General features: G+C 32.7%; 1 protein-coding gene across 9 annotated transcripts in view; it reads right to left on the bottom strand.

The window, feature by feature from the left end:
* Positions 1 to 23,709, bottom strand: part of Nbea (neurobeachin) — a 673,150-nt gene that overhangs the window by 574,423 nt on the left and 75,018 nt on the right. For all 9 annotated transcript variants that reach the window (XM_063232848.1, XM_063232849.1, XM_063232852.1 and 6 more), the window contains exons 3-8: positions 21,615 to 21,715; positions 21,279 to 21,374; positions 14,942 to 15,063; positions 10,808 to 10,934; positions 6,019 to 6,138; positions 3,338 to 3,484 (exon numbers count right to left, since the gene is read on the bottom strand). In XM_063232848.1, coding sequence (XP_063088918.1) covers positions 3,338 to 3,484; positions 6,019 to 6,138; positions 10,808 to 10,934; positions 14,942 to 15,063; positions 21,279 to 21,374; positions 21,615 to 21,715 — 713 coding nt within the window. The remainder of the gene's footprint in view (positions 1 to 3,337; positions 3,485 to 6,018; positions 6,139 to 10,807; positions 10,935 to 14,941; positions 15,064 to 21,278; positions 21,375 to 21,614; positions 21,716 to 23,709) is intronic.

The following is a 23,709-nucleotide window of genomic DNA, read 5'->3' as shown; positions in this document are numbered from 1 at the left end:
TTTCCGTGCTTAGCATATTAGACATTTCACAGTTGCCCTATACATCCTTATGGTTCAGTGTCCCATTCCCCTTCCCCTTGTCTTAAGTCATTCTTCTAAGATTTTTTTTTTTTTTTTTTTTTTTTTTTTTTGTACCTGAGACCGAACTCAGGACCGCACATATGCAACACAGGCACTTATGCTGGCTGAGCTAAATCCCTAGCCCCTAATATTTTTATTATTCTATATTTAGTTGATTTCTCAATTTTATTAAATTGTCAGTAAGTCTATATGAAAGTTTTTTCTTAAACTTCAGATACATTTTTCAACTCTAAAGTTTTTATCTGACTTTATCTCACGTTTGGTACTTTCTATCATTTAATTCATTAGACATAAATTTTCTTTTACTCTACCAATTATGAAAGCTCTCATGTAATATTTCCAACATTTGGGTTACCTTGAAGTTGGAAGGTATTGGTATTCTCTTCCCTTGAGAATGTGTCACATTTTCCTGACTTGTTAGGGTATTCATCTTAAATTATTTTTAATTATACACTGAAGGCTTGAATGGTCAATCTGCAAACTATGTAGTTTTAAAAGTACTGACATGTTTGAGTTAGGAAAGTCACTGCTATATCTACTAAAAGTGGTGTTTCAGTTCTTAGTTCAATTTTAAAACCTTAACTTACAATCCTTATCAGTTCACTGAGCTTATACATGCTTCCAGGGGTTACTCAGTGATTTGGGCCGAAATGTTTTTAAGTATTTAATCAAATCCTTTTCTGGCAGCTTCTTTGCTGATGTTCACTATCAATCCCCAGTTACTGTTTGATGTTCCAGTGCTTCTGACCCCAATTTTTTGAGAAAAACTGTCCCATTAAAGTAAAAATTGAAAATTTAAGTCCCTACTGAACACCTGTTCTGTTATCATGCAGCACTAAATAATTTAAGTACAATTTATGATTCAAACCAAAAGTCGACTAATTATTGTACCCTACGTGTCTATTACACTCTAACTATGGACCTCTACTGGGTGGGAGGGGCAGGTTACTGGGAATCGAACTCAGGACCAGCCTCTGGCTTTTTTTTTTTTTTAACTCATAGTGATTCTCCTTAGTACTTTAACAAGAAAACTGATAACAAGAAAACTGTGATGCATTCAAATCAGCTTCTGTCCAAACACAATGGAATCTTCATTTTTACCCTTTTCTCCTTTTTTCATTATCTAAAATTCTAGAAAGAATGTTAAAATAAAAAATGTGTTCAGATGGTACCTATCACAATAGTGATTATAATTTTGGTATTTCAAACTAAAATATTCATTTGTAACAATGGATTCACACTCAACTTCCATTACCAAGGGATTCAGTAGGCCTTCTTGGAATGCCCACAGGCATTTATTTTAAAACTTCTAACTTTGGTGTAGACATACTACTGCACTGGGGTACTGGGGAATGTAGGGAACTGAGCGACAGCCCCATTGCTGCCTCCCTGTCTCTCTCTCTCCTATGGGCACTGTGTCTGCCTACATTAACCATAATCCTCTCCTGCTTAAGCCATGTACCCAGATGTGAGGGTGACCCTGTTGTATTCATCCCCATAGCCTCTTCCTGTCCCACCTCCCGCCCTTGGCCTATAAAAGATGTGATCACTTCTTGAATAAACGGGGACTTGATCAGATTCTCTGAACTTGCTTCCATCTCTCTTTGTCTCCCCTATGTCTTTATTTAATCCCCGTTCTGCCTCCAGGTATACCCCATGGATTGATCCGCAGGCCGGATCAGAGGAAACTGTATCATACATGTTCTTGCAAATACAACAAGGTAACATAAGAATACTGCTTAGGTTCCTAGGTGTTACAAATGAATGTGACCAGAGAAACTCATATGACAAATTACTAAGTTTGCAAAGCTGTTCAGAACAATTTTTGCTACCTTATGAATGGAAAAAAAATGTAACCACTTATACTTAACACTTTCTCTTTTTTGGTTTGAGAAAGATCCCCTCAATTCTGAAGCTTAAGCACAGTAACAACACTATACTGAATCTACAGTTTGCATATCTATTTTTCTTGAATTTTTACCTTTATATTTTGTTATTTGTTACTCTTAACTATATTAATCCTAGAAAGGAAACTAGCTCAAGTATTGTGTGGACAAGGTAAAGAGACAGGAAAAACCAGCTGTCTATTAATCTAAAAATATGAATTACAGAAAGATTCCCATGCAAGTCCACATAAGGCAGAAATAGATTTAACAAAACAAAAAGACCCATACAAGAAAAAATATGGCCTTACCAGCACAAATTCATATCTAGAGCTATTAAATAAATAAGATGAACTGGATAAAAGAAGCAAAACTGTCACTTAGACATAAAAATAACAGGACTACTACTGATATTATAGTTATCAGAATAACAAGAACACAACTTTTTACTAAGGATAATTTCAAACTGTTGCTTACATGTCTAAGATAAAACGAACAAGTATCAATATAAAAACATAAGAACAAAAGAAAGAATATCTTAATGTTTAGTATTCTCCTTCTGTACCATAATCTTGCCATTATTTAAATATTAAATTTAAAAAACTAAAAGCACTTCAAAACGAGAAATGTACTCTTTAAAAATTATGATCATTTACTTACAATAAAGAATTCTCTCTCAGCTGCAAGTATTTGAAATGTTGGAAAGAAAGAAAATCCATACATATTTCCCTAAGCCAACTTTGTTGCACACTGAAAATAAACTAATTCATAACTGGGAATGCTATATCTTGCATAAAAGCCTTCAAGACAAATAAAAAGCAAAATTATCTTTTTAGACAAAATTAAATAAGAAACAGGAAAAACATGATGAATAAATTAAAGAACTGGTTTACAGTACTCATTATCAATTTCCTCATCTACTACAAAGGTCAAACAAAAGCAGACACTAAAACTGAATAATTTCAGTCTCATGTAACATTTAATAATACTTCCTTCTAAATATTTATAGTTTACCATTACCTCTAAGTTACTAAGACATTTCTCATGTTCAGTATATAATGTATGCAGTTCAAAATTTAAGAGTTCAAAGAACGTAGTAGGTAGTCATTTTATAAAATTTATTTTTCAAAATTGATAACAAAATGTATGCTTCTAACATTATAAAAATCCTGAAGAACAAACAAGTTCATCAAAGTAAAAGTTATTCCAAAAGAGAAAAAGCACCTTTTAATAAAAATAAAAATCACAATACCTGAGTTCCAAAAATAGATATGACTTAAATCATAGTGAAGAAAGACTCTTTACTAAATATTATGCTGCACCATTTTACCATTAAAACTTCCTACAGTTTATAATAAGATAGTTATTCCTACCTTATACCCAGGTCCTAGTTGATGAATTGCAAATATCTGTGCTGGGTTGAGTGCTTCGCTGAACACATATACAGCACCAAGTTGACCACAGAATACCCTATTTGCATCAGCAGTTTCTGACGATCCAAGAAAGCACTTGTCATAGCTCTATTTTTCAAAGGTTAAAAAAAAAAACAAATTATTATTTCATAATGATGAAATAGTGAAGAATGACTGTATCACCATAAATATCTTAACCAGAGAATAAATATCAATTCATATTTTATGGATGATTTAAATAGCAGCCAATAAGGATTTATACAGAAAATAAATCACTTAAGTGCTTTATATTTAAACAACTATCTCACCTTTCTTCAGACTTGATTACTAACCGAATGTTACCATTACAGGCAAAAAGCATTTTTAATTATTTTAAGAAAGCAAAACTACTTGTAAAACAGGTAGTACTTCATATTTTCAAATAAATTCATTTGAATTTAGAAAATTACTATTTATAAACTGTAAACTCACACGGCCTAATTTTTAAAATTGCATTTCTCTTCTCCTTTATGGATGAACTTCTCTTTTTCTCACACAAAATAAATAGTACAAGGGGCTGGGGATTTAGCTCAGCAGCATAAGCGCCTGCCTTACAAGCAGGCAGTCCTGAGTTCGATTCCTGGTACCGATAAAAAGGAAAAAGACCCCCCCCCCAAAAAAAATAGTACAAGAGAATCAGTTCCTTCTCTTACATGAGTAAACCTTATAAGGAACCAAATAAACACTAACTATTCAAATCTGCTATCTAAGAGAAGAGTGCTCTCCATCTGCCGGATCTGACACCTTAGAAAGCCATGCTTAAAAAGGCTCTTCCATACACACTAATAAATTCCCACTTGCCAGGCATGGTGGTGCACACCCGTAATCCTAGCATTCTGGAAGCTGAGGCAGGAGGATCACTGTGAGTCCGAGGATAGCCTGGGCTACAAAGTGAGTTCAAGATCAGTCTGAACTGCATAGTGAAAATCTATCTAAAAATTAAAACACAACAGAACAACCCACTCAACTCACAGCAGTTAAAACAATCACTGCTCAATTTCTTCTATCAACAAATGATATTCCACATCTAATTTCCTTTTAGTGCCTCAACAAAATTTTACAACAATGTGACTAGTGTCCAGTAAGGTAAACTCAAGTACATAACTTGCAAATAAAACTATCAAAGTCAAAGATGTTACCCCTTCATAAACTATATACATGTGCCCAGGCTTTTCTATTTCTTGAAGTACATCACAAGTAATTCAGAAATTTAAGTTTTCTAAAAAATGTATCGTCTTATCAACTAATGACATTAAGTACAAAGACAGAAATCACAATTTAATGTGTTTTCCAATTCTGATAAAATTGTTCTATTTTTTGAATATGGCTCAATTTATGAGTTCATAAGACAGAAACAAAAAAATCTTTTACAGGAATTTTTAGATTTAACAAGCCACGTGCCATTTCTGCTGCGTATTATTTGACTTTTTCTGTTCTGATCATGTCATTTTAAAAAAATCAAACATAAAAAACAAGATTCTTAGCTACCAGGTCATACAGAAACAGACTATGAGCCAGATTTAGCCAGGAAATGAATTGGACTATTCACACAGTGCTACTTAAGAGATAAAACAAGAGAACACAGTATGACCTCTACCTTTCAGGATATTAAGGTTGAAAAGAGATGCATAATAGAATTGAGAAATGGATTTCTTTTTAAGGTACTATAAACTAGATACACTGCAACAGTAGATGTTGAGAAATGGTGAATGGCTTTGAGTTTTCAATTCTAGATCTTTAGCTGGGGGCCAACTGTCACCTGCCCCAGGTTTACCATGCTGGTCGAAACTATTATTATTACCACAATAACTAACTTCCTTGCTTTTACGTCATTCCCTCCAGGGTATTCTCAATAATGCAGCCAGATTGATGCTTTTAAAATAAGCAGACATTGCTTGTCCTCTACAATCTTCTAAGGTTTTTTACACAGGTTAAGAGGGGAAAGTCCAGGCTTTGATTACAAAACCCTACACAATTGGCTCCCTAGCACCTGTATAATCTTATCTCTGCACAGTACTCTGTGTCCATTTCCTTCTTCACTCCAAACTGGCTGCCTTGTTCCTTGAACTTTCCAGTTCTACCTGATGGGCTTCGTACCCAGGGCTCCCACTGATGATATGTCCCCAAACAGCCACATGATTTGTTTAAATTCTCACTTAAATCATTCCTGAACAATCTAATTTCTCTTTGCCCTACATTACTTTCTATACCTGGCAACCACTTTGCACTATTTTTTTTTACCATCTTAATAACATTGATTACATATTATTCATTTTGTTTAAATCCTTCCTTTCCTTCCACATCCATACAAGAGGTAAGACACATTTTTTGGTGTTTAGACTATGGAAGGAGCAGAATACTATACTTATGTTTCTTGAGCTAAAATACTTAAAAACTTTCCAAGTAATTTTTGGTTTAATATCATTAACCATATCTTTTTAGCAATTTTATTATAGTAAATTTAAATTTTAAGTTTTACTTAATTAAAAAAATTTCAAAGTAACATTCAATTGTTTCTATCAAGCTGTGTTTTCACTTCATGTTATATGGACAGATCACAGTCTCAAGGACATTAGAATACAGAATAAAAATTTAAAGCTTACATCATTTGTATTAACATGCCAAGCCATATCACCGTAAGACACCAGTTGTCCATTAACATAACACCGAATTTCACTGTTCCTCCATCGATTGTAAATGTGGACAATGCTGATCATATACCACTTAAAAAAAGAAAATTAAGAATATCAAGATAAAGATTATCCAAAATATAGTCAGACCTTCAAAATATCCTTTAAGAAAATGACTGGTGAACTATTAGTGAGCATGTACTATCAAGTTCCCTTCTCCCATATCTCACTTTAAAAATGACAGATAACAGCATATAAATAAACCCGTAATGCAGACAGTCAAACTCCTAGCTCCCCAGACTGACAGTCCCCTTCCAACATATCAAGATCAAAAACTGTGAAAATACAATTATATTTGTTGTTTTCATGTAATAACGTTTACACATTGTGCCAAGCTCTTCAGATACATAGAGCTGGCCACAGACAACACGGGCCCAGTTTTCTTGGGATTTATGTTCTTGTCAAAAATGGACATTCAAGAAACAAATAAGCAGAGAATTGCAAATTACGATGATTACCATGAGAGAATACAATAAACTGAGAAAGAATAACCTAATATTCTACTTTGGATTGCAGGATCAGGAAAAAAATCTGTCAAAAGTTAACGTTTATAACAACATTCCTAATAAGATCTACATGTTTTTGATTTTATAACTCTTAAATTTATTATATCCAATAATAATTATATATTTTAATTTAGTAATGTGTAAATACTTGTTAAGAATCAATAAATGAGTTCATCTTGAGTTCCCATTTTATAATTGTATCAGCAAAAGTCATTTTAGCAATCAATTTTAGGGGCTGGGGATTTAGCTCAGCGGCATAAGCACCTGCCTTGCAAGTGCGTGGCTATGAGTTCAATCCCTGGTACTGGTTTAAAAAAAAAAAAAAGAAAAGAAAAAAAAAACAGTCAATTTTGCTAGGACATAAAATGTATACAACACTTAAGTCTTTTCAAAGTTAACTGCCTAAAGTGGAGAATACAGAAACTATTTTTCTAAAGTATGGAAAATATTATATATATTATAATATATATATATTATATTTGAATAAATATGCCTTCAGGAGTTAAGGTGAAAATTAGGCAAGTTTTTCCTTGCCCAAATTAAAAAAAAAAACATGTACATTATTCTACAGATAATTTATACATATTAATCAATTATTTCATATATTAAGAACTACAACAGTAATACTTGATCACTAAAATTCTAAATATTCCATGAAACCTGAAATATTTTAAGCAAAATGCAATTTCACTGATTTCTCCTTAGAAAATAAAAATAGTGGCAGTGTATGATTTAGAAAAGACAACAAGTGAAAATAATCATGTTCCCCAGTTATAAAAAGGGTCAGGGTAAACCATTTAAATAACTAAAACATGTTACTTTTTTTAACTTGTTTCATTTTAGATAATCTCTAATTTATTATAAACTGAGACTTTTACTTGATCAGAAAACAACATGTACATCTGTCCTAACTAAAATCAGACAAATCTTTAATGTGATCATTTAACAAATCTGCTTTTGAATATTACAAAATTATCTGGAAGAAGCTATAAAAACTACAGTTCAAACAAATTTAAGAATAATGTTATAGACTTTATATATGTAACAATTAAAATTTATATAAATCATATTCAGTGAATTTCAGTATATTCAACCATAATATTATCTGTGTAACAAAACATGCAATCAATATTTGAGCAAAATTTTTAAAATATGTAAACAGACATAAATAAATACCTATAAAGAGGCAAAATTTTCCTGCTCAAAGATAGCTTTATCATATGTGTTATATTTATTGATGTCTTTAATATCAAACAATGCTCATTCAAAATGTATTTCTTCAGTTCTTACTACTCCAGATGATTTATTATCCTAGGCAGGGTGAACTTTATAATAAAAAAATGACACGAGAAATAGTAAAACAAGATGCTATAGGTTCATTGTATCAGAAATGCAATATTCCCACGGCCTTAAAAAAAAAAAAAAGGTTGATAATCCTATGTAATACACTGAACTATGGAACTAAAGTTGAACCCATAGAGGGGAGCAGTGTTTAATCATGTGGGAATAGAAAATCCTATCCGTACTTTATCCTTGTTAGAACTGTCACACAGTTGATTTCTCTGACACAAAGAAGAGCCTGGTTAATAGGTAGGAACATACCTCTAGCAAACACAAACTGATGGTAAATGAATTATGTATTTTAACTCAGATACATATAGTTGTAAATTTCTCTTTTTCTTGTTATATATTACCTTTACAGCATTTTTCAAAAAAAGATTCAAGCTTGTATTTACAATTCTATGGGCTATTAAGTAAAAATATATTCCATGGCCAAAAACTAATAGTAGAGAAACATCTCTTTCTTTAAAGGCATGATTACTGAAACAGCAAAATGTTCAATCTTAAGAAGTAAAGGACAGAACTACTGAAATTAGATAAACCTCTTCCAAAAAAGCCTGTGCACCATATTAAGCCAGGAGATTTAACAAATAACTTTTATTTAAACAAACAATTATTTATAAACCCTAGGCATACACATCTCCACCACACACACATAAATACACATGCACACATAACATAAACGCACACATGCCTGCATGTACACACACACACACACACACACCAACACATTCATTGGTCTAAAATCTGAATCTCTGGTCAAAAACTGGTTCTAATTATTCAAAGAATGAACAGAAAAGAAAGGCAAAAAAGAGGAAGAAGGAGACAAGGCAGGAAGAAGAAAGGTGAAAACAATGGGTAAGAGGAAGAGCATAAAGAAGGAGAAGCAAAATTGGAAAAGGAAAACTAAGAAAGGAGAACAAAAATGAATGGCAATTAAAGCAACATTTCTTTAACTGGTGTTCAAATATAACTTTTCAGAACTGCAATCAAAGTAAAGTACAGTTCACATATAAAAGTTCATCTTTAAAAAATCTTTGATTCATAGTATAATTATTAAACATGACTATTTTAAAAGCTTCAAAAATCTTAAGTACATAATTTATATCTAATTTACATGTTGTATATAAATTATAAGATATAATTAGTATGATTAAATTATGTAAAATACACACCAAAATATTAGTATCAGAATGAAAATATAAAAGTATGTACCACCTCTGTGCATTATAAACAAGCCTGTACATATTCCATTAAGCCTGTGTAAAATACTTTCTCAAAAAGTATAAAATCTCTTAATTTCTTTAATAACACTCTAATTCTCTATATATAACACACAAAATTATTTATTTTTGCATTACACAAAATTGTACCCCTAAAAGAGTAAACTTCTAGTTTTTAAATGAGTACTATACAACAGCAAATAACTTGGATTTTATTATCCTGACTATCTTTGTACTTACTACCACATGGCAAAGATCACTGGCATCCTTACCTATCAGAAAAATACTGATCACAAGTCTAAGATCTACTTTTTTTGACTTTATGAGTAATAACTCCCCATCAATCACCTTCTACTAGGAAATAAATTGTTCCATGTAATTTAGATATTCACTGTCGAAATAAATGTTACTCCTTAAGAAAATAAGTGTTTTGGGTTATTAAAGTCATATTTTATTCATTTATCTGATATATCTTACTTGTAATCTGCTGAGTTCAATGCTCCCTCCTGGATATTTGAGAGAACACAAAACTCTTAGTATAAGTAATCACTAAATAATTATAAATGAATAATGAAAGTTTAAGTAAAATAACTGCCACAAATACTGAAGTGATCTGAGGAACATTAATTAAATGTGGAATCAAGGTTAACCAGGAAGACATTATATAAAAATGTTGTCATATAACATGGAACACACCAAATTCTATTATAATAATAGAATTTGAAAACCTAGAGCTATGAGCAAGGAGATAAGTTAATGTATTTCATATCACATACTGAATACATAATTGAAAAAGGTAATAAAATGAAACAAAACTTTCAAACCATAAAGAACTAAGATTAAAAATTTAGTCTATTCTGTAGTTCGTGAGAGGTAAATAATGACTTAAAGCAAAGAAATATAATCAGAAAGAGAAATCAGATATTAATAAGCACAGCAAATCATCCAAAATGAAAGAAGAGCAGTATCAATGACTTAAGCAGCCAGTAAAGAAATTTTAAAAGATAAATATTTTCGGAGATACAATACGTGTTGTAAAAATCAAACTAATATACAGTTAAAACAGAGAGGGAAGAACAAAGTAACTCAAGTCCTGATTATTATGAAGATGTTAGATATCTTAATCAGAGGACTCCAGAACATGAGTAAATATGGGACAGGAAATAGTTTATTCATCATTACGTATTCTGAGATCCAGATCCAAAAGAAATTCAGATGGCAACACTGCACACTAGATAAGAATACAAGAACAGAGCTCTGAAGATAAGAGTAAGAGTGGTAGGTTGTCATGAAATTGAATAAAAATTCCAAATACAATGTTAAGCATTGTGAAAGCAGAGATATTTTCTGATTAGTTCACTGCTGTGCACTAGTGCTTACAAGAGTGTTGCCCACTCATCAACTACTCAATATTTTTGAAAGAATTCTGTAGAACATGAAGAAACATACAAGATTTTGAAAGACTGTCTTATAAAAGTCATAAATAAAAGTAAAAAGAAAATATACACAAGAATAAGACAAAAGCATTAAGTCCTAAGAAAACCAGTTTAAGAGACTATTACAGAAATCATTTCAGAAAAAAATTAACATAAAAGAAAGATGAATTCAGCAAAAATATTTATTTTTACTTACCTTCCGCGGTTGAAAATCATATTTCACACAGTGCTGAAAACCTTTTCCTTTAGACTTCAGAGATGTAACTATTAAACAATTGCCAACAAAATGTGCAGAATAACCAACTCCTTTGCTAGTCCGAAAACTGTAAAGAGAATCATAAAACAATAATAAACTGAAAAAAGAAGCATATGGCTATTGTCGATCAAAATTATTTTGTATAACAATTAAGCTTATTTCCTTCTAATTTAATATGTACCAAATAATTAAAATATAAAATGTTTAATTAGCTAGATAAAAAATTTAAACTAGGAAGCAACTAATTTAAATATGAAATAAAATAACTGAGCTTTGAATATTTCAATTTAAACTATCACAAATACAGGCGTTATAGGTTTCTCTAAATGTTGCTATGTTGCGCTGTTGGTTCTGGAGGAGCATATCATGACAAGTTTCCTGATTGTGAGTTCGACCATTGTTATTTGAGGAGCTCGGGACCTTATTGTAAACTGCATGTATTCAAGGACACAGGTAGAGCCCATTATTCCTGGTCTCTTCTGGTTCCAGATGAACCTTAGGAGTGATTTCTCTAGATCTATAAGGCTGGTGGATCTCTCCCCCACACCTGGAACAACACTTGAAGCTTCCAAATACAGGAAAATGACAAAACGAAAGTCTAAAATGCAATCTCAAACATCCAGCCCATCCCAAGAAAGTCCAGGAGCCATGTGCATAGAAGAAAATACATGCCACATGACTGAAATACCTGAAATAATGGTAACTGAAATAAAGACGCAAGTATTGGAAGCCATGAAGAAATTCAAACTAGAAATATTCTCTCAGATGAAAGAAGAATTGATAAAAGAAATGAAGCAGATACTAAACATAGCTAAAGAAGAGGCAGTTAAAAAATTAGAGGAACTAAACGGAAGGATAGAATCCATGGATGAACAGTATAGGAAGCAAACAGAATACATAAAACAGATGCAAAGAGATATCCAGGAAATCAAAAACTCCATTGAAAGTTGTAAAAACCGCCTCAATGAATGTGAAGATAGAATCTCAGACCTCGAAGACAGGATTGCAACAAGTGAACAGGAAAGAAAAGATCTTTTAAAAATAACAAGAAATCAGGAAATAACAATTCAGCACCTACAGGATGACGCAAAGAGAAACAACATAAGATTGATAGGGATAAATGAAAAAGAAGGAGACAACATAAAGGATGTCAAGAGGATATTTAGAGAAGTAATAGCTGAAAATTTCCCAAACATGAGATTGGAAACTGGTATCAAGATCAATGAAGCATATAGATCTCCAAATAATCACAACCAAAATAAATCCACACCCAGACATATAATAATGACCATCTCAGAAATTGAACAAAAGAATAAAATATTAAAGGCTGTCAGAGAGAAAAGACAGATCACCTATAAAGGACAGCCTATCAGAATTACAGCAGACTTCTCAGCACAAACAATAAAGTCAAGAAGAGCATGGAGTGATGTATTTCAGATCCTAAAGGAAAATGATTTTCAACCTAGGCTGATGTACCCTGCAAAACTGTTCTTCAAATTTGATGGAGAAATACAATACTTCCATGACAAAGATCAGCTGAAAAACTTCATGATCACCAAGCCAACCCTGCAAAGAATACTGAAAGACAGCCTAGATACATTTAGGAAAAAACTACTAAACAAAGCAGACAGTTGAACAGAGCAGAAAGATAAACATGCAATGCCAGAAAGATAATATGTCAACAATAAACCAATTTATAACAGTTCTTACTATCAATGTAAATGGTTTCAATACACCAATTAAAAGAAACAGACTGGCAGAATGTATCAAAAAACAAAATCCAACCATATGCTGTTTACAAGAAACCCACTTAACTCAAAAGGATACTCACAGACTCAAAGTCAAAGGATGGAAAACAACATTCCAAGCATCAGGAACCCCCCAAAAAAGCTGGGGTAGCTATTCTGTTTGCAGACAAAGTCAACTTCAAGCCAATAATGATTAGAAAGGATAAAGAAGGTCACTACATACTTTTAGGGGAAAACTCCAAGAGGAAGATATAACTATTTTAAATATATATGCACCAAACTCCAGAGCACCCAGTTATATAAAACAAGTACTAACAGAAATGAAAAACCAAATCAGTAGTAATACAATTCTGACAGGAGATCTTAACACACCATTGACACCAAGGGTTTTTACTTTGTAAACATCCTCATCCTGTGCAAAGGAGAGGGAGGAACTTTTGAGTGCTACACCCTCCCTGGAGATGCGGGAGGTTGTGCTGTGTACAATGTAAGGGAGGAGAAGAGGCTTGTTTTCTTCTTTTCACTGCTCTGGCTGCTGATTTGAAGTGTTGCTCCTGTGTCATGCCACCCTGCTTTAGAGTCAGCTGATTATTGACTGAAACCTCTAAAACTGTAAGAGAAATAAACCTTTTTTTCCTTTATTTTGGGTGTCAGATGTTCTATTTCAGGAATGAGAGAAAAGTAAAAGTAACCAAGAAAGAATTGTTATTGTACCTGGCCATGTGGATCTCCTTTGGGAATGCCTTGTGGGAAGAGTTTGGAATGGTTCGGAGATATATCCGGAAAGAGAGGTGCTAAAACAGCTTAGGCTGTTCTGTAGGAGAGATTCTGATCAGAGCTCAGGAGATCAGAAGGTGGACAGAAATTCTGCCAGTAAAGACTAGGCTCAGGAAGTTTCTGCTGGGATTGCATTGGATGCTGAAATCCAGGTGGCATGTGTTATGGCTTGGAAGCATTTCTCTGCATTTTGCTCATGTCCAGAGAATTTGCCTAAGATTAAGATTAAGGACAGTGGACTAACAAATCTGGCAGAAGAAATTATAAGGCAGTGTAATTTTGAGGCAGTGGCATGGCTATTTTGAGGAGTTTTTGCCAGATTTATGTTGTGAATCAAGAACAAAAAACCCAGCAGGATGACTTAAAACATGATGAGTTTGGCCAAAAAGGAAGGTCCAGTAAAGTTGTGGACTATAAAGAGAGAGCTGAGACCTCAATTGCTGAGAAGAAACAGAGAAAAGTGCTGATGGTATTCATCCTTACTGCTTTGCTCCTGCAGTAGTAAAAACCTAATAACTCTAAGCAAATTTTCAGAGGATCTTCTGCTAATATTACTTTCTGCTCCTTAATTACTTGTTTGCTGCTGATTCACTTGTCCTCAAATCCAGACCCTAGACACGGGACTTGTATTTAGAAATATATGATGGCAAACTAATTGAAAATATTCCAAAATCAGTGTCATAACTTAGTCTCCTGTTTTTGTTCAGGAGATTCAGCTCTTCCTACCAATTCTGTATTATCTCTGCCATCCTCAGTTCACCAACTTGCTGTTGTTAGGAACTTTCCATTCTATTCATAGTACATGGAATCCTTTAACCAATAAATATTTTCTCATTTATTGAAAAAAATATCACAAATACATAGAAACAAATAATCAACACAAACCTAACAAAAGATTTCATCTAATTCTAAAAACCATCTTTAATTAGCTAATACAAAACTCATTTACATACCTATAAATACTTTGCATAAGGACTAACTATGCTTCTAATTTCACTATGCCTTTGAGAAGATCTTTAGAGAGAAAAGCAGAATTAACTTATAAATAATTTATTTCACCAAATAACTATATATTTTAATCAAAATAAGAAAAAATAACTGTCAAATTTTATTTCATTATAATTTCTTACATGGTTATTAATAATTTTTAAAGCATATGTCAGTTATGATCACAGAACAAAATATGTGAAAAGGCAAAGGGAAATCAAATTGGGAGTGAGTTAATCTGTTTGTTTATTCTTCCCTAGGTCAAGGCCCAGTCTCACAAATGCTCCCCCACTGATCTGCATTGAAGCAGACTGGCCAGGAAAGTCTGCAACCTGTGCCTTTTAGATTGTATGGGAGTGGGAGGGAGGCAGGGTCACCTAGAATCAATAGCAAAAAAGTAAATAAATAAAATTTATTCAACTGAGTCTTCATAGTCTCAACACATGTATTACATACATATTTTATATATAGTCCATCTTATATGTAGCCTTGTTACTAATTATAACATTTAAAAACCAAAATACTTAAAGTCAAAAGTTCCAAATTGGAACATGTTACTTACCAATAAAGATAAGGTTTATCCTTATCAACATTTATGTTATTCAAAGGATCCATACGAAACCAAGTATTTAGTGTGAAGCCATTCTGATAAGGCCACTTTGCAATAGGAGGCAATGCAATTGCCTACAAAGTGATGAAAAAAGGACAAAGTATCAGTTAAAGAAAACATGAAATCAGTAAGGTCATATCCATACTTTACAGAATAAAAAATACATAAATTACATAAATTTCAAAATATCATGAGCCACAGAAGACGGAAACTAATATTTTATTTACATAATCTATGCAGATATTATTTGATTATAGAAACATAGTTTTCATACACTCAATTGTCATCTAGGTAACATAGTTGGTTTTGGACTATACTTCAGATGCCCCCCTCTAATTTCACAAATATGTGATTCTTTATAAATAAGCCTTAGGATTTTCATTTTCTATAATTTATGCTAGCTTTCAGAAATATTTCATTTGATTACAAGAGCCAGAATGTGAAAGAAAAATAACTGTGGTAGGGAATATTACTGGAATCAACATTAAATAAACACAAGTGTTGGTGATAATACAACATGGAAACACAGGAAGGTAAAACTAGCTGATTACAGCTATCACTAAAGTAGTTGAAAGCATTCCCTTTTCTCCATATTTTAAATACCCCTGCATCTCCAAATCCTAATAAATTGTCTTAATATTTTGTGCATTATCAGCTTCATTGTTCAGATGAACTATGGCTCAAATTATAAGCTATATACTGTATTAATAAAAAAATAGACAAAAACATATCAAGACAGGCTGCTCTTCGAGTTTTATGCTAAAATGTTGGTAACAACAGAACACTGAAAATCCAAAGAAAACTAGAGAGATAATGTCTGTGAACCTAATGGATTCAGCAATACTAAAATAGTGTATAATTTCCAAATTATTCTATAGACTTAACTCACACCAAAAAAACCATGACAGGCCTTTTCCTTCCTCTCTTTCCTTTTTCAAAAGTGCTGCTGATGAAATCCAGGGTCTCTTTCCTACTTAAGTAAGCACTTTATCCTGAGTTACAGCTTCAGCCCCATAGTAGGTTTTCTAATAAAATCTGACAAGTTTTTCTAACAATGCAAATAAAATTGTAGACATTCTAAAATAGCCAAAACTATTCTAAATGTTAAGAACAAAATTGGAGTATTTGACTATCTAGTTATAAGAACTACTAACTATACAAGTATAATGAAGAAAATATGACATTGGCATAGGAATAAAAATATAGACCAAGAAAACAAGAGGACAGAAATAGATGTACCTAAATATGATCAAATAATTGTCAACAAATGTTTTCGGTAAAACAAAGTGAAAGGACTATATCTTCAATATATGGTAATGCAACAAATTCATATGTAACCAAATAAAACTTAATCCCAACTTTGCTCACATCATATAAAAATAGTTCATAAAAAGAAACCAAAACTATAAGAGTTAAAACAATAGAACTTCTTTTTAAAAAATCTTAACAAAGTACTATCACCCTGGCTGTGAAAGATTTCTTAGCATGTAAAAGCACTATCATAAAACAAAGAAAATTTTAATTGGACCACATCAATTTTAGGAAGCTCTGGAAACAGCCTAGATGCCCATCAACATATTAATGGATAAAGAAAATGTGATATATGAAATATACAATCATGAATAAAAACAAGATTGTACCACTTGCAGGATCATGGAAAAGTTAAACATCACATGACCTCTCTTACATAAGACATCCAAAATATAAATAAGTAAAAGAGTGAAATAAAAGGAAGATGGTAGGTAACAAAAAGACAGATTTTTGGGAAATCAGACAGAGTATAAGGAGTCTAGGAAGATGGTGGAACAGTAAGCAGCAAATTAAAAAGCCTCTCTGAGAGAAACCGCCCAGATGCTGGAATATAATTCTGGAGAAGGAAAAGCAGGAAAGACATAGGTCCTCTTAACCCAGGAAGAAACTAAAGTGAGAATTGAAGCCCACAGAAAGAATTTTAAAAAAGAAACACGTTAACAGAAGAAGGTGGTAGCTCTCACCAGAGCTGGTCCCACTGTACCAGAAGCACTGTTGGAACCTGGAGATGCACGGGCGCAGTGAAGCTGGTGGCGGGTAACACTGAAGGCCTTGGTGGGGAGACAGAAGGACAAAAGGGAACAGCAAACCAGAGAACTACACTGGATGGCGTGTCCTAACTCACACGGATGTCACTCACGAACTGCCCGGGCTCCTGCCACTTTGACTCACTGGAGCCGCGGTCACGCTGGGGTGCGGGCCCACTGAGGTCAGGGGTCAGTGAGACCAACGGAGAGCAGAGCCAGTAGGGGACCTGCATTAACCTGTGGTGAGTGCTAGGAATAAAACCTTTCTACGGGAAAGGGGATGACATATTGGAACCAGGCAGGACTGGCAGAAACAAGGTATTGCACAGACTTCAGTCAGTTGCTCCCTTCCAAGACAGGATTGGTCAGATGTGCTTGGCCTAGGTCATGACCCTGGCCGGGAACCAGTAGGGTGTCCCAGACCAATTCCCTACATGCTGTGCACACTAAAGGCCTCTGCGGGCTGGCTGACCCCGAGGGGAGGGGCCAACATATTCTGTGGCTGTCCCTATTTGCACCTCAATAGCTATTGGAGTAGGCAGTATCTCCTAGCTAGAGTGCTTCAGAAGAACCAGAATCAACAACAACAACAGAAAAAGTGACAGGGGCCTCCTCTATATACCTGTATGGAAGAAATAAAAAAATATGAGAAGAGGAAGCAATAAGAAAAAGCCCCAAGGCCCCAACCCTGAGAACATAGATCCAGGAAAGGTAAATACAAAAGAGATTGAGGACAGCAAACATACATCAGTGAACATAAAGAATTCTCTTCGGGACCTCATACACGAGTTCAAAAGGGAAATATTTAACCAAGTAAAGCAAGATATAAATAGATTTAATAAAAGAAATGCTAAGCACCTCTCAAGACAACACAGACGAAGAATGGAAGAATACAAACAAAGGAGAGAACCATTTGATGAAGAATATAAAGAAAATACAGAATACATGAAGCAGATTCAAAGAGATTACCAGGAAATTTAAAACTCCATTGAAAGCTGGCAAAACTGCTTGAAAGAAACTAAGGATAGATAATCCAAACTGGAGGACAGATTTGCAATGTGGGATTATGAAAGGAAAAACTTTTTTAAAATAACAAGGAACAAATAGTAACAATACAAAGGCTAGAAAATGACAAGAGGATCAACAACTTAAGAATAAAGAATGTGAATGAAGAAGCAGGGGTACAAAGGAACTACAAAGGCTATTCACAGAAATAATTAAGGAAAACTTCCCAAACATAGGCAAAAGAAATGACATACAGATGTATGAGGCATACAGAACTCCAGCCACCTACAACCAAGATAGAGACACACCTGTGCATATAATAATAAAGATCCCAGAAATTCAATATAAGAACAGAATATTAAAAGCTGTTAGAGATAATAAACAGATCACTTATATAAAAAAGAACCATCAGAATTATGGCAGACTTCTCAACACAAACTATCAAATCAAGAAGAGCTTGGAGGGAAATATTCCAAGCCCTGAAAGAAAATAACCTCCAGCTCAGATTGATATACCCTGAAAAATTCTCTCTAGAAATTAAGGGACAAACAAGATGTTTCCAAGACAAAGAGGAACCAGGGAAATTCGCGACTACCAATCCAAATCTACAGAGAATACTGAAGGACATTCTAGAGAGAGAGAAAAGTACCAGGATTCCAGCAACAGTGGCAGAGAGGCCTTAATGAATAGAGCAAAAAGCAGAATTAAGATGACAAGCAGACAACTAACGGCAAAAAAAGGGCCTAACAGAAATGAGGCAGAGAAGGGTGATTATAACTGCTAATATAGATGGCCTTGATACACTAAATTAAAAAGAGAGAAGAATCACAGGGAGAATAGATCAGGAGGTAGGGTCCGCTGAGATGCTCTTTACAGGAAATATAATTAACCTGAAAAAGGGTATATGGACTGAAAATCAAATATGAGAAAACAATGCTCTATGTGACAGGGAACCATAAAGTAATAGGGGCAACTAGACCAGTACTTGTGGATAGGTTGGAAAGACAGGCTTTAATACGTAAAGGAATACAATTAGAGATCAAGTCTAGGAGAGAGAAGGTTCGGAACCACTTAGGTAAATAGTAGGTTGCCCCTCCACCCGCAATTTAAAACCGAGGGTCTTGGTGAGACCCAAAAATGCACAGTGCACCCTGGAGAAGTGAAAAGGGAGAAATAGTTTTAAAAAAGATGGCAGAAGGTATTGTTAATAGTGTATCAGGAATTAAAACCTATATTACTCACACCACTCTGCTTAGATTTTATTCTGTTACAGTTTGTTTAATTGCATTAGATTTGAGGGCACGGACAGCTATCCCAAAAACATCAGGATGTAGCATAGTAATCATCTTTAATTTCCTATTAACTTAATCTGGAGCCCTGCATGACTTACACTGCTTTATCATGACTGATCTTAGTTAAATCTGGTTTGTTTGATTGCTGCTTATATCAACAGATTTTATTCAAAACTTGTATGATGGACAGTATCAAATCTGCAGTATAGACAACTACATTGAAGATGACAGGACTCACTATGATACCCATTCTGGTTTGATTACTACCTATTTTTGAAGTATTACACTATAACAAAGTTATGTTTTTATTAATACTGTTATGTACTGATATATTCAATTATACTATGTCTGATGATATAGCCAATTCTATTGAAGATAACTAGAGACAACACAGTAACCATGGTAGAACTCCTTGTACAGTAATCTTTTATGTCTTTTTCATTTCATGTGTTTATAGGTAAATGTTTTGTCTTGCTTTGTTTTGTTCCTCCCTCTAATATAGAAAGGATAGATATACATGTTAAGACTCATGAATGCATAGAACCCATAAACAGTTTATGAGAATTGATCTTGTGACACATGATGAAATGAACAAATATTTCGCAGAAAAAGAGACACTACAGTACCCCATGCTGATCCAGGAGTGTCATAATATGAAACCTAGCAATACTATTATTCTTTGTTCAGAGTGATTTTATCCTACTTGGGTTTTTTCAATTTCAGCATAATTGAAGATAAGGATAAGGAAGATAAGGAAGATAAGGATAACTGCATGTATGTTTAAGTGTATAGGATCGATATTACTAAGTTTTTGTTGGATAGTTGAACAGAACTGTTTGCAGTCTCGCTGTTTGAATCCCCATTTTATATGCTCCATTTTTGTATCTTGAATAGCTACTTGTAAAAGAACAATAAGTAAATATCAACTAGTGATTTCTTACTGTTTATTCTTTCTTTGAAAGTATGTATTATTTCTACCTGTTTTCTGTTTTGTTTAGTTTTTCTTTAAATAAAATTTAAAAAAAAAAAAAAAAAAAAAAAAAAAAACCAAGAGAGACAGGGGATAAGGATGAGGGTGGTAAACAGATGAAAAATGATCATATATTATGTACCAATTCACCAAAATAGTGTAACTATTATATACAACAAACATGCACTAATAAACGAAAGAATATTAAGAAACTAAAAAGAAAAGCCACAAGTTAGTAGAAAATATTCGGTAAGTGTTTATCTAATATACAAGCATACAATTCCCAAAAATAATGGTCTAATTATTGCCTAATTGAAATAAGACAACCAAATATTTAAATGAACAGTATTGAACACAGATATAACAAAAGAAAATGCAAGAACAGGCAACAAACATATGAAAAAATATTATAGGTCATGAGACAAATAGAAAAAACTACAAAGAACTACAGTATTATAAAACCATTAAAATGACTAGAATTTAAAATACTAAAAATATTTAATATACAAATCAACTCAGATTCTCACACTGCTGTTGGAAATGTAAATTTGTCATTACAGAAATTGGTTTGACAGTTTCTCGAGAGGTAAACATACACTTACTACAAAACTCAGAAATCTCATTCATGCATTTCATTAAGAGATATGCCCATAGGAAAACCTTTTCTTGAATGCTCATTGCAGTTTTATTTACAAGAGCTGAAAACCAGAAACCCAAATGCCCACCCACAGTAGATAAAGAAACAGTGACATACCAATCAAATGCAATACTCAGAATAAAAAGGTACAAAATAATCTCCTAAAGAAAGCTATAAGAACTACTCAAAAGTATTACTATAAGTGAAATAAGACAAATATAAAAGTACCGAAAAAGCAAAAATACAGCAACACAAATCAGAAGAGGCAAGTGAGAAGAGCTCAATAACTTAAAAATAATTTAAAATAAACACATGTAATTAAACTTACCGCAGCACTACAACCAGGGAAATTGAAAAAAGTATCAGGACCATGTCTTTGTGGCATCTGATTAAGAACTGACAATAATTTTACTGCATGCCTTGGCTGAGAATATAATAAAAAAAATCATTATACAAATTTAGTAATAATACCTGATATACCATTTTATTCATTGGACTGTTTAATAACTAGACAGGAATTTAATTTTAAATCATTTACTAAATTGCTTAAGAGGAAAATAGTTTCCAGTATAAATTCAAATACACAGCTGTCTAGGGATGAGTTACTGAATATAAAGTATTAACAAAGTGATACTAAATATGCTACCCTCTGACCACAGCTTACCCAGATTCCACTTTCTCCTCGAAGCATGCTGAACAAAAGCTTCAACTCCTTGACAGTGATGCTGTAGCTGGCAAGAACCCCCAACATATCAACTAGAAGATCTTCAAAGGAAAATAAAGTTATTCTGAACTCTAGTCATGAGTTGCCATATGTCAAGGTAATATACTTTATGAAAGAACAAGTTACCAGCTGTCAATTACATGACTCACACGTATATAATATACCTTCATGAATAGCTATTTTAATTAACAATTTACATATGAACAATGACACAAATAGAGAAACAGAGATTAGAAAGTACAAATGTACAAAGGACTAAATATTATAAACTGGCTACATTCAAGTAAAAAACTAACAGTTATTATATTTTCTTTCAGAATTATCTATTCTTAATAAAATGTGTTCTTGAAATATTACTTGAACAATTTTGAGCACTTTATGTGGGGCATTATTCAAAGCAACTTAAATGTCTTAAGCTCATAAATCTGCATAACAAATCTTTAACATTGGTGCAATAATTATTCCCTTTTAAAATGAGCAAATTATGGCACACCTAATTTAGTCCTACTTTTCAAGAACACATATCTAATGGTTCTTCAAATCAGAATTCGAACCCAGATTATCTGGCTCTAGAACCCTCACACCTTCATACTATTATACAAGTGAAGGTGTAACTTAGACAGATGACTAGTGATAACCATTATGGTAATAAAAGTATTTTGTTCATACTACAGAAACAACAGATTATTACACACTAATCAAAAAAATTAGAATCTCTCCCGTGATTAGTTTTTCTACATGATTAATATTTCTTTCAATGTTCTTTATAAGAAAATAAACACCTAAGTATAGTTCTTCATTTTCTTAATTTCTAAAGCATTTCCTAAGAAATGAAAAATACTACACAAGTTAATACAAGCTAGTAAGATGTGTGTGTGTGTGTGTGTGTGTGCGTGTGTGTGTGTCTGTATTCACACACACACAGACATATATATATACTAGAAGTTTGTCATCAATAAAAAAAAGGTTGGATCGTGGTAAACTGAAATGATTATAAGTATATAATAATTACGTAATATTTAGTATCACAGATTCTTAATTGGAATTTGGAATGTTAAAATACTATTGTATATTTAAAATGTTGAACATCTCAAAAATATATTCAATATGATTATTTTTATCAATAAATAAGTGATTCTTAATACTAGAGCAAACAAGCAATCTATGACAAAATTGTGACAGTGGATATGCCAACTTTGAGTCTTCAATGAAAAAGTATTTCATCATCTAAGCAATAAAATGTATGAAAATATTAGTGCATATAAATCTAAAGGTCTGCTTCTAAGAAAGAATTCTTTATAAAAAGGAAGTATCTTTAAAACCCTAAACTAACATGCCTTATTTCAATTAGCTGTGTAGGCAAAAGGGTTACATAATATACTGCTTTTAAAAATTAAAACTTCTATTTGCAATACACATGATGTATAACACATAAGTTTGTTTTTAGTTATAATTTTTAAATCTCTTCTTAAATATTACACATGAAAAATAACCAAGAAGCTCAATTTCATTTTATTACTGCAGTTCTTTTCTAGACAAGAGTTGGAAAAGGAAAAAAATAAAAACTATCAGTATTATATACTATAATCATTTTACAATAAATGCTTAACCTTTTTTCAATGGTACATTCACATTATTAAATGAAAAGTGCCTCTTTGGATTTAACATACTAAAATACATTCAGAAATGAAAACTAATAGTGTTTTGGTGGCTACTTTTTTCTTCATTTTTATTTTCTAAAAAAATGAAACACATTTTTTTCTGACAGCCCATTTTCTTACATCCTTCTATCATCAGGTTCTTTTGTAAGAAAAATAGTTAAAATAATGAAGTGAATGTTTTGTGTTACCACCATCATTACTATTGAGAAGAAAAAAGAGAATAAGCTTTATGTCATAAAATATATTGACACAAAATTTTATGGTATTGCCCTCACTGTTAGTTTACATCCCAATATTCATAAATTTTAGGCCAGTAAACTATTATGCAGGTAATTTTGGTTCTTTCACTAAACTGTGACATAACAAATGAATTT

This window comes from Cavia porcellus, unplaced genomic scaffold (assembly GCF_034190915.1).
Source record: "Cavia porcellus strain 051 isolate PalLab524CR breed Dunkin Hartley unplaced genomic scaffold, mCavPor4.1 scaffold_21, whole genome shotgun sequence".
Lineage (NCBI taxonomy): Eukaryota > Metazoa > Chordata > Mammalia > Rodentia > Caviidae > Cavia > Cavia porcellus.
The sequence above is the reverse complement of the archived record's forward strand: the minus strand, read 5'-3'. Positions and strand labels throughout refer to the sequence as shown.